General features: G+C 43.5%; 1 protein-coding gene and 1 pseudogene across 1 annotated transcript; one reads left to right on the forward strand and one right to left on the reverse strand.

Annotated features, from left to right (window-relative positions):
* Positions 1-2702: 2702 nt before the first annotated feature.
* On the reverse strand, positions 2703-8187 carry LOC147956701 (lupeol synthase-like; annotated as a pseudogene).
* LOC147956702 (uncharacterized) lies at positions 8186-11376 on the forward strand. The gene is made up of 13 exons (XM_087531426.1): positions 8186-8236; positions 8437-8529; positions 8715-8813; positions 8912-8992; positions 9223-9282; positions 9401-9547; positions 9670-9813; positions 9922-9959; positions 10052-10199; positions 10354-10391; positions 10492-10615; positions 10695-10901; positions 11029-11376. The coding sequence occupies exons 1-13, from the start codon at positions 8186-8188 to the stop codon at positions 11374-11376; spliced, it is 1578 nt and encodes a 525-aa protein (XP_087387552.1).
* The last annotated feature ends 4787 nt before the right edge of the window (positions 11377-16163 follow it).

A 16163-nucleotide genomic window follows, 5' to 3' on the forward strand; every position in this document is an offset into this window, starting at 1 on the left:
AAGCAGCACTAGTAAGTGGGGGCGGCAATATTGTAGGATTTCATTTTTGGTGTTGCTCTTTGGGTGTCGAGTCATGACTTTCAGGGTGAAAGCCTAAGGTTCATTGGTTGTGCCATGCAACTGCCTTGCTGAAGGAATTGTTTTGAGAGCTCGGACTTCTTTCAGGGTGAAAATCTAAGATCTTGGATCGGGCAAACATGGCGCTTGTGCACTGTTCACTTCTTGAAGGCATTGCGTTTGGAGACCTCTTGTGTTTTCTGGGTGTTGTATTTGGTGGTGGTTGGTGTGCTACTGCCGAGAGGAGTTGGTCGATGTGGCGTGACCTTTGTTTTTTCCTTTTTCTCTTTTGTCCTTTGGATGTGTGCATCCTGGATGTTTTGTGACGTCTTGTAGATGCAGAGGTTGGGTGTAATTGGTATATTTGCGATATTAATGTATTTCCCTAAAAAAACGTGTGTACAAATATATTAAGGTGTCCACTTTCTTTCTTCTATCTGTATCCAAGAGAAGAGTGAAGTGCATTGTAGGTCCTTGGACTATTTCTATGGTCTCACATAAGTTCTTAAACTATGAAAAGTGTCATCTAGGTCCTCAAAAATCCTTGAAGTGTAATAAGTGTATATATGTGACACCTTCGAAATAGTTTAAGGACTAATGTGACACCTTTGAAACAGTTTGAGGACCAGGATAACACACATATTGCACTTTAAGGACCTGGATAATGATTTTCATAGTTCGAGGATCTACGTGACACCTCTGAAATAGTTCAAGAACCTATGATGCACTTCACTCCAAGAGAATAATGCTCAGTAAATTTCAAAGATGTGGCATCAATGGGAGAGAATCTGAGCAAATATCTTCTTGATGTTAGGTGGTCGGCGACGTTGACTCAGGACGAGGGCTTGCGGAAGAGGAGCCCCTTCTGGATGTAGTTGTAGGAGAGTGTGGCGGCTCACTTGGATGCACCGGCGGCTTTGCGATCATGAGACCATCATGCTGGATTGGGATAACTAATAGTAAAAGGCGATTGCTACAAATCAACCGACCGATTTTCTAGGAGTCAGGTCCTGGGCCGTCGGATCCATTGCTCACGAACCGGTCGATTGGTCAACGCAGCAAAGCTGAACCGCAGCACCCGCACCCTCCATTGGCAGATTGACAGTAGCACTGCATTTCCGGTGCCCACCGGCATGTTGCACTGCAGCTCCGCCGGCCGGCACGCAGCGCCACGTCCGCTGCACTACAGCTCTGTCGCCGGCGGGTAGCACCATGCCCACTGCACTGGAGCTCCGCCGTTGGTGAGATTTTCTGGTCCCTGCAGTACATGCGCTACATCGCAACTCTGTCGCGCCACGATGAGACGATAGCAGCACGCTGCACTACAGCTCGTCGTCGGTGAGGTCACTGGTGGCAGCACCATCCACGCTGCACTGCAGCTCCGTCGCCGGTGAAGTCGCTGGTGGTAGCACCATCCACGCTGCACTGTAGCTCTGCCAATGAGGTCCGCCGTTTGCAACAATACAGTTGCATCACAGCTCTGCCGCCCGCGCAACACCATGGATGTTGCGTTGAAGCTTCTGCCCACCGGTGAGATCAACGGTCGCATCAACGCGTGTGCTGCATTGCAGCTTCGCCGCAGCAGCGCTAACGACACCACCCTCCCACAGCACGGCGACGCCTCCTCGAACTCTAGCAACACCGGAGAGTGCTGCATCGCAGCGTCGATGATCCTTCAGCCGTCTTGTTTGCAGCGCTGCAAAAGTCGATGAGCTGCTGCATAGCCCCCCCCCCTCCCCGACGCCCTTGGCGTGCAACGCCGACAACAGTCGACGAGCCGTTTTGCAATGCCGGCAGCGGTCAACGACGAGATCCATGGGGTGGCAAAGGGAGGGGAGTATCAGCTCCCGTGGGAAGAAATATTAGGCTGGCCATAGTGGGGTTATCATAGCCGGTATCATGCATTCAGGAATAGCAAACATGATGATGTGGCATATAATTAAAGAAGAGAGAGAGGGTTAGAGTAACATAGGTAAATACCGTAATATAATAAATACTATACTACTTTGTGTCATGCATGGCGATAAATAAGGTCCTATGATACTATGCACTATGAAGGTGGTATCATACACTAGTATCATATGCATGATACTAGTATATGATCCTCCCCACTATGAGTATCCTTAGGCAGAGGGCGGCGATTTCGAGGGAGAAGAAGAAGGCCGGGTGCCGGGGGGGGGGGGGATAGTTGCAGCAGGCAGCGGCGGTGGTGCTGCTCGTCATGGGGGCCTCTCCTCTGCCCGTGCATGACGAAGAAGACGGAAGGGAGAGGGAGAAATATGTGGAAGAGATGACTCTGTAAAGAGATAAGGTTAGAACGAGAGCGGCGGGCGGGACCTCACAGGGGCACATGGCGAGTAGTGGAGATGGCTTTAGAGAGAAAAGATCATCCGGTTGTTTTTAAGAGTTTTCCATAATAATAATAATAATAATAATAATAATAATAATAAATCAACAAGCTACTGCAATAGCTTAACTAATACTAAAAATATATGGAATACCAGTACTAATAATAATTAATTCACAGTACTATGCAGTACAGTACACAACTATCTGTACCATTGTGCACTAATAATTAATTGCATAAAGTACACAACAAGCTACTGTATCAATAATTAATTATTTAATAGTACTAATACATCTGCATAACAATGATTGTACAAAAAAAATTGGGGAATCATGTACAATTTACAACAAATTAATGAATCGATTACAACAGATAATATTCTGTACCATGTTCATATATGCACACCACCTATAATTACTCGACTATCTTCTTGTTTCTTCCTTCAAGACATACAAATCTTCTCTTTCTTTCAAGAAATCACTTTCAGCCTGCCGGGTTCATAGGGTAGCATTGCCAGCAGAGGAGCATAATTCAGTTTCTCCAAACCCGAAGTAACTAATTTAGTCGGAGCAAAGTACCAATCTATGATACTCTCCAAGGGCCCATATGGGGAATATATTGCGATAAGCCATATAACATAAGGGGCCATTCTTCAAGAAACTTCCAATCATTTCCTGCATAATAACATACAAATTATAGCATTTAATTATAGCATTATAAGATAAGAATATAGGATTTTGGATCAAATTGTAGTATAAGTGTATAACACATGGTACATTGTAGCAGTTAGTTACCTCCTGAGGGAAATCACCATTGCCGAGTTGCATGTTCATGATAAGTCCTGCTGCTTTGTGCAAAGGAGATGCATCTCTTTCGGCCTGAACTTCGAAGAAAAGCTAGAATTAATTCAATACTTCATAATTCAATGGAATTAATTAGAACCTGAACCTTGAAGTTATCCTATAATTTTTTTTCCAAGATCAGAAGCTATACTATAGATTGGTTCGATTATTCTGGAGCTAAAGGTGCATTAACTCCATGGTAGTTCTTTGGAATTTGACATTTGGAGAGAGAAAGAGAAGTGAACACCTGTCCAGCTTTCATTAGCGCCAACATCGCCCATGCGGTGTTGACTATGTGTGATTTCTCCCCATCTAGGTTCGTGTAAGCCTGTTTAGAATTTGAGATGACATGTGTGATCAGTTACCATAGGAAGTGCATGTGTTTTTGCCAGTATCTTGTTTCAAGGTATATTGAAGAAAGAAATGAAGAAAGAATAACCCCGTAAAACAAGAAAAAAAAAAGGAAGAAGAAAGAATAAAGAATATTTTCTTTGTCAGGATCCTTGATTTTCTCAAAGATGTGAGCACTTTCTGTTCATCAACATAAGAAGTCATTCGATGGCGTTTACCTTGGTTGTGGATGAAAGATGACTCTCACCCCATCCACCATTCCTTAGCTGCTTCGATAATAGAAACTGGCAAGCCTTCCGAATGTAGGTGCTGTTATTGTTAACACTGTCCAACTGCTGATAGGCCCTCTATAGCAAACCATGTGCCATATGTGAAGCAAACACCCCATGATCCAAACCTGCAAAATAACTTAATGACCATCGATTGCTAATTTCTCCATCAAGAGAAGTTGCAGCATTTTGCCAAAAGTTCAATATGTGACCATTTTCTTGTTTAGTTAGCTAATGAAAGGTAGCAATGTGTCAAGAACACACCTTCTCCTTGTTAATACTTATAAACACTAGATTTCTTTTGATAGTAGACTGACCATGAACCGTCCTCATTCTGTGACTTCTCGATGAATTCTGTCGCTCTCCTGATGCACTGTTCTATTTCATCTTCCCGATGCACGGGGTATTTTTGCCGAAACAGGGCCAATGCTTGGATGACCGACGAGGTACACTCGACGTACCTGTGATATGTATGCGTATTAATATTGAGTCACATGCAAGAGCTATTGCTAAGAAAAGTTGTAGATTTCTTACTGATGCTCCACCATGATGTCTGCATATATCTCTGTCATGTTTAAATTCTGAAAAAGGGAAAAAAATATTAAAAGTCTCATTACCCAATGTTAAATTGAGTTTCCTAAACTCCAAATAATAATAGCATGAAGTGCAGGTGTTTTACAAGACACTTGCCTCCATCCAAGGATGTGTACGAGCTAGCTCCCAAGTTCCATAGCCACCATTAGGATTCTGCAGACAACCTACTAGTGTCAAATCATTTTTACACAACCTGACAGAACTTGCACATAAGAGTAGACATTGCTTGTACTGAATCTGCCTTTCGTTACCAGTCATATGGCCTTAGTGCTGAATTATTCACTAGCATCAAACTGAAAACTAACATTTACCCAACTTTACGGACATGCCCCTGTCTATGCACAGACCAAAATATAGAATCTGAAGTACAACATGTGTTTCCACACCTGTAAAGATAATAATATGTTCACTGCATCATGGAAGCGGCATGTTTCCATCTGATCACCCACGATATCTGACGGAAACTTTGAGAGCAGTAACAGAGCCTGAAACAGAGGAATTACAAAAGCCTGAAAGGCTGAAACAAAATGAAATGCAATACTTTGTAGTAGCAAAATGAAAGGCATGTTTCCATTTTAGTTCTGTCCACCTTATTTTGCATCTTTAGTTAATTTGATATCGCACCTTAAGAGCTTCTGCTGTGCAATCTGAAACTTGCCAGCCCTGATCCGCAACCTGGAAGGCCCATCCTCCTTCAGAAATGTGACGGTACTTTCTGGCGAAGTCACCTGAAGGATTGTCCACAATCTTAACAAAATTAAGTTAGTAGGGTTAGGGATTAAGTCAAGATAAATATAAGTAACAAGATTCAATTCTGGAAAATTAATACCTGGGATGCTTTTATGAAATGGTGTGCTTTCTTGAGAGTGCTTCCAAATTCCTCTGCAACATCACCCGCTAATATCGCTTGTACGGCGAAAGCGACATCCCATGATTGACCTGCACACACCTTTTGAATGAACAATGAAGTTGTGTAACATCAGTTAGTTTGTGCACAAATTTCAATTTGACTGAGATGCATTTTAAATTGGAAGGATATATTCGCCCTGTATATTACAGAAACAAGAGTCATTAAAATTTACCCGCACTTTCATCCCATCTTCGCCGAGCCATAGGAAATCAGCAACTCTAGCCAAGTGGTGCTTGAATGCATCTGAATTGGGATTCTCAGACCAACAGCATAACATGGATAATTCCTGTAATAATGTTTATTCTTTGTGAGGAAATGACGTTCATTTACAGCTCACTGAAAATCAGCACTGAATTATTTTGATAAGACCTCCGCAAGCCTTACCTTTTGCGCGGCGCCGATGCAGATATACCGTGAAATATCATCTTTGTATTTCAGGAAATCAGCAATTTGTCGTAGAGCTTTTCGTCTCATGTAGGAAACTGGCCAACATGCCAGAAAAGGTTCACCGAAACTGTAAAGGCAATCGGCCAAGCATTCTTGGAGCCAGGTATGTGGATGATAGGCATCTTCCTGCATTTGAATTCATAATCTGTTGTCACCAATCCTTTAAAACTGAACAAGAAATTCACTGACAGTTTATTCTAGTTGTGAGGACAGATTGTAACTGTGACAGATCAGAACAAGAAATAGTTCAAGAACCTATGATGCACTTCACTCCAAGAGAATAATGCTCAGTAAATTTCAAAGATGTGGCATCAATGGGAGAGAATCTGAGCAAATATCTTCTTGATGTTAGGTGGTCGGTGACGTTGACTCAGGACGAGGGCTTGCGGAAGAGGAGCCCCTTCTGGATGTAGTTGTAGGAGAGTGTGGCGGCTCATTTGGATGCACCGGCGGCTTTGCGATCATGAGACCATCAAGTTTCATGCACTAGCCAACGCAACCAAAAGTTCGAACTGATGGAAAGGGCCTAGCGCAATCCACGTATACTGTAACACCCCATCTCACGTGTGACAGGGAAGACAAGTCAACACGTGCAACCGGAAGAGAGCGACGGCGCGCGAAACTCACGTATGACTCAAGAGGCCTCTACGTGGACACAAAGGGGGGCTACCAGCAATTTTGCGAAAGCCAGGACTTGAACTCAAGACCTTGGACTCTGATACCATGTTAAGCTTCATGCACTAGCCAACGCAAGCAGAAGTCCGAACTGATGGAAAGGGCTAGTGCAATCCATATATATTGTAACACCTTAGAACGACGGGCTGAAAGTCACTTGGTTCCACCGAGCCACTCTTCAGAGAGCGGCTTGGATGTTGATGGGGAGGACGAATCCTTCTTCTTGACGGCAGTAAGGATCGGGCGCCACTGGCTTCTTGACTGGCGACATTGTCTGCCCGGCTAGCGACACGACGGGGATGCCAACTCCTTCTTCATGCCGCACCTAGTTTGGATGCTCCGATTGCGCGGAAGGGGGGGCGGCACCTCTTTTAAGCGGTGTTCGATTTGCACGTCACACAGTTGCGTGGAGTGGATGGTGGTGTAGGACCCTGGTCAATCAATGATGACCGTAGCACCTCCTCCATCTAAGTGGTGAATTTGTCGTCCGCCGCCGGCGCCACGATGAGCAAGGTTGGTTTCTGCTCCTCATCGCCCAAAGAGATCAACCCCACCTTCACAGTGGATGGGCCCGTGGATGACGATATGCCCAATGATCGTGGGTGATGACTCTAAATAGATCTAGAGCTCGCCCCACCCCGGATCATGTGTCTTGGTAGCCACCACGCTTGGTTCTTATTGGTTTTCGTCTCCTTGCCCATGGCGGCGGCCGGCAATATGGTGGTGTGCGGTGGCCGGTGGATGCGTAGGAGAAGAGAAGGAGTGCGTGGATAGGATTTGCATGGAGGAGGCTGGCCGGCTTTAAAATCAAGGTAGACTTTTCGGTTGCCGCACTGCCGTGAATGCAGGTAGGGGCCATTCCAGTCACCTGGTGTGAATGCATGGAGGGTTCTAGAGCCGGACGGTTGGAAAAGGATTTTTGGTAGTCCGGGTTGTCGGAGTCTGACATGGCGGACGCCTCCCTAAAGCTCCCTTGATTTAGGGCCGGCTTGTGCGATTTGGAACATACGGACTTGTCCGGCTTGATTTTTTTTACGAGAAAATTTCAATCTATTCATCTTCAATCATGGTAGTACAAAAAACAACAGAGGTAATAAAAATTACAACTATGTCCGTGGACCACCTACCGATGACTACAAGCATTGGAGCAAGCCGAAGGTGCGCCACCATCATCGCCCCTCCCTCAATAGTCCGGCTCGATTTGGTGATTTGTGTTGGATGCTTGAAAAGTGTCTGGCAGAGTCTCATGAGAGTATTTGCAGGCGTTTTAGTAATCCACGTTGGAGATGCCCTTGTATATAGAATCAATCGACTGTATTTTTCGCAAAAAATCAACTGTATTTTTCGCAACAAAAAGAAAAGAGAATCAATCAACGGTACGTCTGATATGATGCTGAGTTGCTGACACAAACGGTAATGAACCAGCCAACAAGTACAGAAGGATCCTCTGATTATTTTTTGGAAAACATACTATATATATCCGCCGCATGCATGGGATGGCAACAAATCCTCTGATTTCCAGCTCGTTTTGAGAGCTTTTGAACGCTTTGGATTTTTGTAAACTAACTAAATTCCCGTCAATCACTCTAGCCGGCCGCACAACGGTCAATTGCTGGCTCCGTTCCGTTAAGTAGTACCGTCTTTCTCTTCCTCCTTCCGTTGTGCAGCACCAACACCAAACACAGGCATAGCCATGGCGATGATAGTCTTCGATGCATGGAATTCCACGCATGAACATGAACATGTATGTATCATTCATCCATGCCTTTATCTCATCTCCTTCCTGTCCTTTATTTACTTATGGTTAATTATTCATCTGGCCGGACGCTTCTCCTCTCATCAATGTTTTGGATCTTTATTATCTGCAAAAAAATGTTTTGGATCTTTATTCTGAATTTAAATTCTTGCCAAGAAATGGTAACAAAAAGAGTTTTTACGTTCAAGGGGCTCGCGCTCGCTATTATCGCTGACCAACAGAATATGGGGGTTGACGAATGCGATGATCCAGAGAGCGAGGTCCACTATGTACCTCTCAGTGTAAGTGTTCGCCTGCTGTACTTCAGATTAGATAGAATCTTGATTTTCCCAGCAAAAAAAAACTAGATTCATGATTTTGTAACGAATAAGTGCGTGACTTCTTGACTGGTCTAATTAACCTCATCGTGAGGACGTGAGGCCCGATTTTTTGCGACCAAATGATGACAATTTTTTTATGATCGTAGGAGGAGGAGCTTGCGCTCACCACTATTGCTGGCCAACAGCCCATGGCGGCTGACAAATGCGGTGATCCAGAGAGCGAGGTCGACTTTGTCCCTCTCAGAGTAAGTGTTTTCTTCAGATTAAATAGTCATGATTTTGTAACATATATGTATGTATAAGCGCATGACTTCTTGATCAATCTAAACCTCATTTTTGACAGGTCGTGAGGCCGGATGATGAGCAGCCAAAGTGTCCCGGCGGGCGGGTTAAAGTGTGTGCACATAAACCTAAAAAGAAGAAAGTAAGTTGATACACTCCCGAAATACATTCTTGTGTTTGCTCTTGTGATATTGGGGAAAATTAGACCAGTAAACAGAGCTTCCAGTCGTATTTCTGAACTCACAATACTTCAGCTTGGATTATCAAATCTTTTACCTTCTTCTTTTCTGCGGGTGGTCATCTTTTACCTTCAGCCGCATACACAAATAGATCTTGAGTTTGATGCTCTACTTTCACTGGTTATCTTGATAGGTGAAGAGAACGCGGCTGGCAGATTCCAAGAGTGACAAGGGTGATAATTTTGCGCCAATGGTAAGAACGGGATATCGAAATTTGGTTCATCGAGGCATTTTTGTATTCAACGCTTGAAAGAAACACATGTCCGTATATCATGTCTGTTTAAGAAGTAGATTGTGTACTTGTGTTACAGGGGAAGAGAGGGAGGCCGACACGCGCCAAGTCTGCTAAGAGCAAGACGTGGTGTAACCCGGAGTTTGTTTACGGCGACAACATCAACATTAGTAGCAGTAGTGAGAGCGATAGCGAGGGAAACAAAGATGCTGATTATAATCCTGTGGTATGGTCATATATGGACCATTTTAAATTGCTTGATTTAAGCCTTTTGTCATTCAAATCTTGATCACAGTTGCTTGTAAGCAGATTAATTTTTATGAAGTAATTTGTGTACTTGTGTTACAGAGGAAGACAGGTAGGCTGGTACGCGCCAAGTCTGTCAAGAATAATATGTGGCGTAAACCGGAGTTTGTTTACAATGACAACCTCGACATTAGCAGTAGTGGGAGTGAGACTGAGGGAAACAAATATGATGATTATGATCCGATGGTAAGGTCATTATATATCAGACTCATTTCGTGAAATGATAAGAAAACAAATGTTCGTGAGTACAGGTTAATATGTATGTCAAACTAAGAACAGGTTTTGATTTGACAGGCATCCGACATTGATGGCCACCCAAAGAAATGTGCAAGGTACTTCCATCTCGTTGATTTTTTTATGAGTGGAGTGTCATAAAAATAAAAGACATCGAGTGTGTTTGACTCACAATCGAATATTCGAACAGAAGATCTCGAGGGAGGCCAACACGCGCCAAGTCGGCTAAGAGCAAGATGTGGCGTAAACCAGAGTTTGTTAACAGCGACAACATTAACATTAGTAGCAATGGTGAGAGCGAGAGCGAGAGAAACAAAGATGATGATTATGATCCGACGGTAAGGTCCTACATGGATCATTTAAAATTTCTTGGTTTAAGACATTTTCTTCATTCAAAGCTTGAAAGAATTACATGTTCATATATAAACAAAACAAATGTTTCCAAGCAGATTAATATGTATGTCAAACTAAGCACATATTTTGGTTTGACAGGCACCTGACGCTGATGGCCACCGGCAGAAATATGCGAGGTACTTCATCTCTTATTTGTTTTTTTCGTGAGTAGAGTGCTTTAAAATAAAACATCTCGAGTGTGTCTGACTCGCGCACCAATCTTCCAATAAATTACAGCTTCCATGACACACGTGGCTCTGCTTTCGAAAGAGCTTCCGAGGTAATGAAGAAATTGGCAGGAAAAGGAGCAAGCTTCATCAAGCTTATGCAACCCTCACACGTCGATGGGGTTTTCTGGCTTGTAAGTTTATTTTTTGGAGGTTCGTTAGCTTCCTTCTTTGGTATCTCTGTATTTGAATTTCTCGTCGTTCCTCCCCCAGGGTATCCCGCGTAAATTTTGCAAAGAGCATCTTCCAGAGAAAGACACTCTGATGACCCTAGAAGATGAAGAAGGACGGAGTTACAATGCAAACTACCTTGTCGCTAGGGATGGACTTAGCGGCGGGTGGAAAAACTTTGCGGAAAGGCGTAGCCTTAAGGTCGACGACACCCTCGTCTTTCGACTCGTGAGCTCGGAAAAATTCAAGGTGAGTTGTTTCATCAATTTCCATATGACATTCCTTTTGTGATATTTCTTTGTCAAATGCATGGCAGCAGCAGTGCCCATTGATTCTTTTAGTGATTTCATTATTGGCAACTGCCTATTGTTTTCAGGTGTATATAGTAAGAGAGAATGAGCTAACGACAACTGATGATGATGTCAACTCCAAGGACGAGGATCTAAAGGTTACTACCGAGGGCAACAGCACAAGAGCCAACGATGGCAGCAACAACGAGATCGACCTAGCAGCAGCCAATGATGTTGGGCCGCCGTCGGTGGAGAATATGAGACTGGGAGCCCTCGCGTGGAAGATGGCGACTGTCCAGGATGCTCTCAGGGCGGTGAATGAGGAGGTGGAGGAGCTGGAGTTGAGCGTGGAGAAGGTCGCGCAGGCTGTACGGCGGATAGCGACCCCACTAGGTGGGAAGGTTGTGACTTGTGAGATTGAGGCCAGAAGATGAAGCAATGACATGCAAAGTTTAGTTGGCACTCTTACAAGCTACACTGACTTCATCTTCAGAGACTTGTCAAGTTTCTGCTCACATGCTAATAATTAGTGGCCCCACATCCAATCACTCAAGCAAAGCAATGTCAGAAGCATGTATGGTCCACTTGAGTAGTTCAGCATGTCTTGTGCCCTCTGTTTCAGTCTTTAATATCTCTTCTCTGAAATCCAATAGAGATATTAATCTCCTAACATGCATGTGTGAGCAGGAGCTGACAGCTAAATCAGATTGCTTTAGTTGTATAAACTGTGTTCCCCTTTCAAGTTCTTTGCAAGTTTCTTTTTACTGGTCGGAAATTCTGGAAACCGAGACTGTTTTTCCGCTCTCTCCCAGCCTCAAGTATTTACCAACCTGCCATGAATTGCCAATTCTCAGTCTAAGTATTTGAAACAATGCCGGTGGTCAAGGTCTGACTACATGTCCAAATCAACAGCAAAATATTCTCCTATGTGTGTCCTATTAGTAGTAGCAAACAAAGTACCATGCATGCCAAGTGGCATTGCATAGTAGTTAGTACTAGGAAGGAGGTGGAGCAAATTTCATCTCATAAGGATGATGAAGCAAATTTCTTCGTCTTTCACTTGTGGCCATTCAAAGTCGAGAAATAAACCATGCATATTACTGTCGTGCTAAGACATAACAAATCAAATCAGAATTGACAAGCAGCAGAGCAGAGTGGTTACATACATGAATCATGATACAAGCCTTGTTCGCCGGTGCCGGCACAGGTAGCAGCGCATCCGGGGTGATGGCGGCCCAGAACTCCTTGTCCTGCTCGAGCGTCGTTATGTTCTCAGGCGTCAGAGTGAGGCTCCGCGACAATGTTGCTGCCGCCCTCCCGGCCTGGGTATAGCGATGTATTGCCGTCGAACTTGTTGGCCCTGCCGCTGCGCGCCGCCACGGGCGTCCCCCACCCCAAGTCACAGGCCCTGACGTCCTCAGCTATATCGGGATTCTCTTCGGCAAGGCTTCCAGCGCGGCTGGTACGTGTGGGGGTTTGACCGGCAGTTGCAGGCTTGGCCGGATCTACACGATGGTGTTCAAGGCCGGCGAGGTGGCAATCGGTGGTGAGGTGCTCCCGCGTGGCAGCGGCCTCACGGCGGACTACGATGGTGACTGTAAGGTCTTTGCGAGTGATACTCTCCAAGATACGGTGGTTGCTTCGACGATGTTATGCAATCTATCGACAATGGCTTGCCACAGAGGGTATGGTTGCGCAGTGGCGGCTGTCGGTTTTCTAACCCAACACATGTAGAACACATGCTTGACTTCGATTGTGATGCTTTTTGAGTACCTGGTCTCGAGCTCCGGTCTGAAAACCTAGGTCTGGCCCATGCCGGTTATACCTGGCAATGACGATGTTTTGCTGTCGTTACCTTGTTGAAGGTATTGCTCGGATATGCTTGGATTGTTTCTTCAAGGTGGAAACCTAGACTCTGCTTTTTGGTAGTTGGTTCTAGTGATGGTGATGCTCGAGCGTCGTTCCGTTCCTGAAAGCGTCGCTGTTGAAGAATCTTGATGTCCAATGTGGTGTTATGAGATAGTTGGTGTGGATATGGTTATTATCGTAGTTTGTCGATCGTGATTCAGAATGCTTCAGGACAGAATTTTTTTCTCTCGCTTAGGCATAACTTTGGCCTTATATGACACTTTGCTATTTGCCGGAGTTTTTTTGTGTGTGTGTGTGAGTGAGTTGGTGTTGGTTGTGTCAATACTAGCTACGCAGAGGCCGAGTGTGTGCTCACTATGTTTGTATTATCTGTGCTTCATTTTGAGTAATAAAATTCACCCTTTATCTCGCTTAGGTTCTCTCGTTTTCCCTCCGCCTTGGTCGGTGCACAACCTAAGATGACTTATTCACCTAGACGGAGGCAGTACAACATATGTTTCCCCAATATATTTTTTGGAAACGCTTCCCAACTAGACGATCGAACGTGAAACATCCGTCGTGTCGTATGCATGATGTGTGCCCCTGACTGAGACGTCTTGCAACAACCCTTGTTGCAAGACGCGTGGGCGGCACATGAACTAAGTTGCAGCTCCCGTAGGAAAAATGACTGTTGAGGGGATCACAACAAGGCTCGTGTTGCAAAGCGTTGAGTGCAACACGAGGGCTCAACGAGCATATCAGATACATAAAAAGGAAAAAAATATTCGGGGTTTGCAACAAGGATCGTGTTGCAAAGTGCTGAGTGCAACATGAGGATTGTCACAAAGGCACGTGTTGCAAAGTGCTAAGAGAAATAAGAGAATTGTTTTTTGCAAAGACTCAACGAGTAGATCGAAAGGCCGTCGCATTAGAAAAGAAAATGTTCGAGCGATTGCACAAGGCTCATGTTGCAAAGTGTTGACTGCAACATGAGACTTGTTGTAAAATCTCTATGAGCAGATCGGACTGCTGTCGGGCAGAAAAAGAACAAGAAAAATGTTTGGAGGGATTGCAACAAGCAGGATCGTGTTGCAAAGGGTTGAGCGCAACACGAAGCTTGCTGCAAAGTCCCAGTGTCTCATGGGGAGGGATCAGATCTCCGTTCGCGGCATCAAATGGACGACCGAGCGGTTGATCTTCTAGGATTATTATCCGATCAACGCGTATCACGCCTCATAAATTTGAGGGCCCTAGTTGATGGGATTTTGAATAATGGATTTAGCTGATTAGGTATACGGCCATATGGGCTTGGTGCCTAAAAGAAGTGGAGAGAAGTAGGGTGGGCTTTTGAGCTAAACATAAACAAATGCATACAACAAATCAATTCATTGTGTTCTGCAGCACAGTTGCTATATATTTGTTCGATGTATTGTGTCCATGCCATTGTATATACGAGACATTTATATTACATTTTGTATTTTATCTATCACGATGTTGTAGAAGAATGACTTTTGCACTAATGTGTTGTTGATGATATACTATTGTGCTATCCCTTCCAATCACTTTACTCATTTACTTCCTGATGATGGGTTCCTCAATGTTTCTCACTAAATTGGAATAGATGAAGTGGATTGAGGTGGGATTCACATGGAGAGTCCAATCTTAAGGCTTATTATTCGCCTAGAGTCGCTCCTTGTATGTTTGATTTTTCTAAGTTAGGCCTTCAATTTCACAAAATCATGACATTTTCTACATGAATATGACCCTCAAAACGTACAATGGGCCATTAATTATATGTATGAAACTCAACATAATAATAATAAATTAAGACACATATAAAAACAACATATGTTGTTATACTTTCGTAGTAACTGAAACTATGCCTAAAACGTCATATTTTGTGAACTACTCCCTCCATCCCATAATATAAGATCTTTTTCAACACTGTGTTAAAAAAGCTCTTATATTATGGGACGGAGAGAGTAGATGCCACATATTGTAATTAAACAAAGTAGAATTCGTGTTCCCATTTACCATATGACTTGGTTTTCTGTGCAACTTTTTTGTATATTCCGAGCTATATGTAGCAAACTAAGTGTTCCTTATATATATTATGTATGTCCATGAGTCCATTTAAGCACGATTAAATATCTCAAAGGGGGTGTGGAAAATCAAGTGTGTAAAGCATTTTGTTCCTAGACCATACAAGCCATAGTCTAGGTGCAATTCAATAGAGCATTCTAGAGCAAACGAGTGTATGTTGCCAATGGTGCATGGTTTAGTGGATCCTATTTTCACTAGTTTTCTTCATTTCTTTTCTCGGTTTTCAATGGTTTTCTGTTCTTTTTTTCTATGATTTCTTTTCAGTTCCTTTGTTTCTTTTCTCCATTTTAATTGGTTTTTTTTCTTTTCTTCGTTTTCTTCGGTTGTCTATTTCCTTTTTGCATTTTTCCCCCATTTTTCTTTGTTTCTTTCTCAATTTTCACTGTTTTCATTCGTTTTTGTTAGTTTTCTTCTATATTTCTTTTCCTTTTTAGGGTTTATTTGTTTCTTTTTTGGGTTTGATTTTTTTATTTCTTCTTTTCTTTGGTTTTCTATTTCTCTTTCGCATTTTTTCATTTTTCTTCGTTTCTTTCTCGATTTTCACTGTTTCACTCTTTCTTTTGTTAGTTTTGTTCTGTTTTTCTTTGCCCTTTTTATGGTTTATTTGTTTCTTTTTCAGGTTTGATTGGTTTTCTTCACTTCTTTTTGTTTCTTTTGTCATTTTCAATTGTTACTTTTATTCAACACATGTCGACTTTTTGTCGCTAGGGATGGACTTAGCGGCTGGTGGAAAAACTTTGCGGAAAAGCATAGCCATAAGGTCAGTGACGCCCTTATCTTTTGACTCGTGAGCTCAGTAAAATTCAAGGCAAGTTATTTCATCAATTTCCATATGGCATTCCTTTGTGATTATTTTTTGTCAAATGCACGGCAGAAGCAGTGCCCAATTGTCTATTGTTTTCAGGTATATACAATAAGACATAGTGAGTTGACTGACAACTAATGATGATGTCAGCTCTAAGGAAGATGATGATGTCAAGCGTAATGAGGAGGATGCAGAGTGTAATGATGATGATGGCGTCGATGGAGAAAATAAGACTACTGTCATGGATGAGAGCCCTTGCGTCGAAGATGGCTACTGTCATGGATGCTCTCAAGGCGGCGAATGAAGAGGTGGGGGAGCTGGAGTCGAGCGTGAAGAAGTTTGTGCAGGCTGTGTGGCGGATGGAAACGGCACCATGGTGACAAAAACATCACCAACTTGTGCAAATCTTGAGTAACTATCTAGGACGGTGTTTTCATGTGCACATCAGCTTCAACTTGTGCAACA

The sequence above is a fragment of the Triticum urartu genome, chromosome 7A, assembly GCF_056163025.1.
Source record: "Triticum urartu cultivar PI428250 chromosome 7A, HENAU_Tu73, whole genome shotgun sequence".
Lineage (NCBI taxonomy): Eukaryota > Viridiplantae > Streptophyta > Magnoliopsida > Poales > Poaceae > Triticum > Triticum urartu.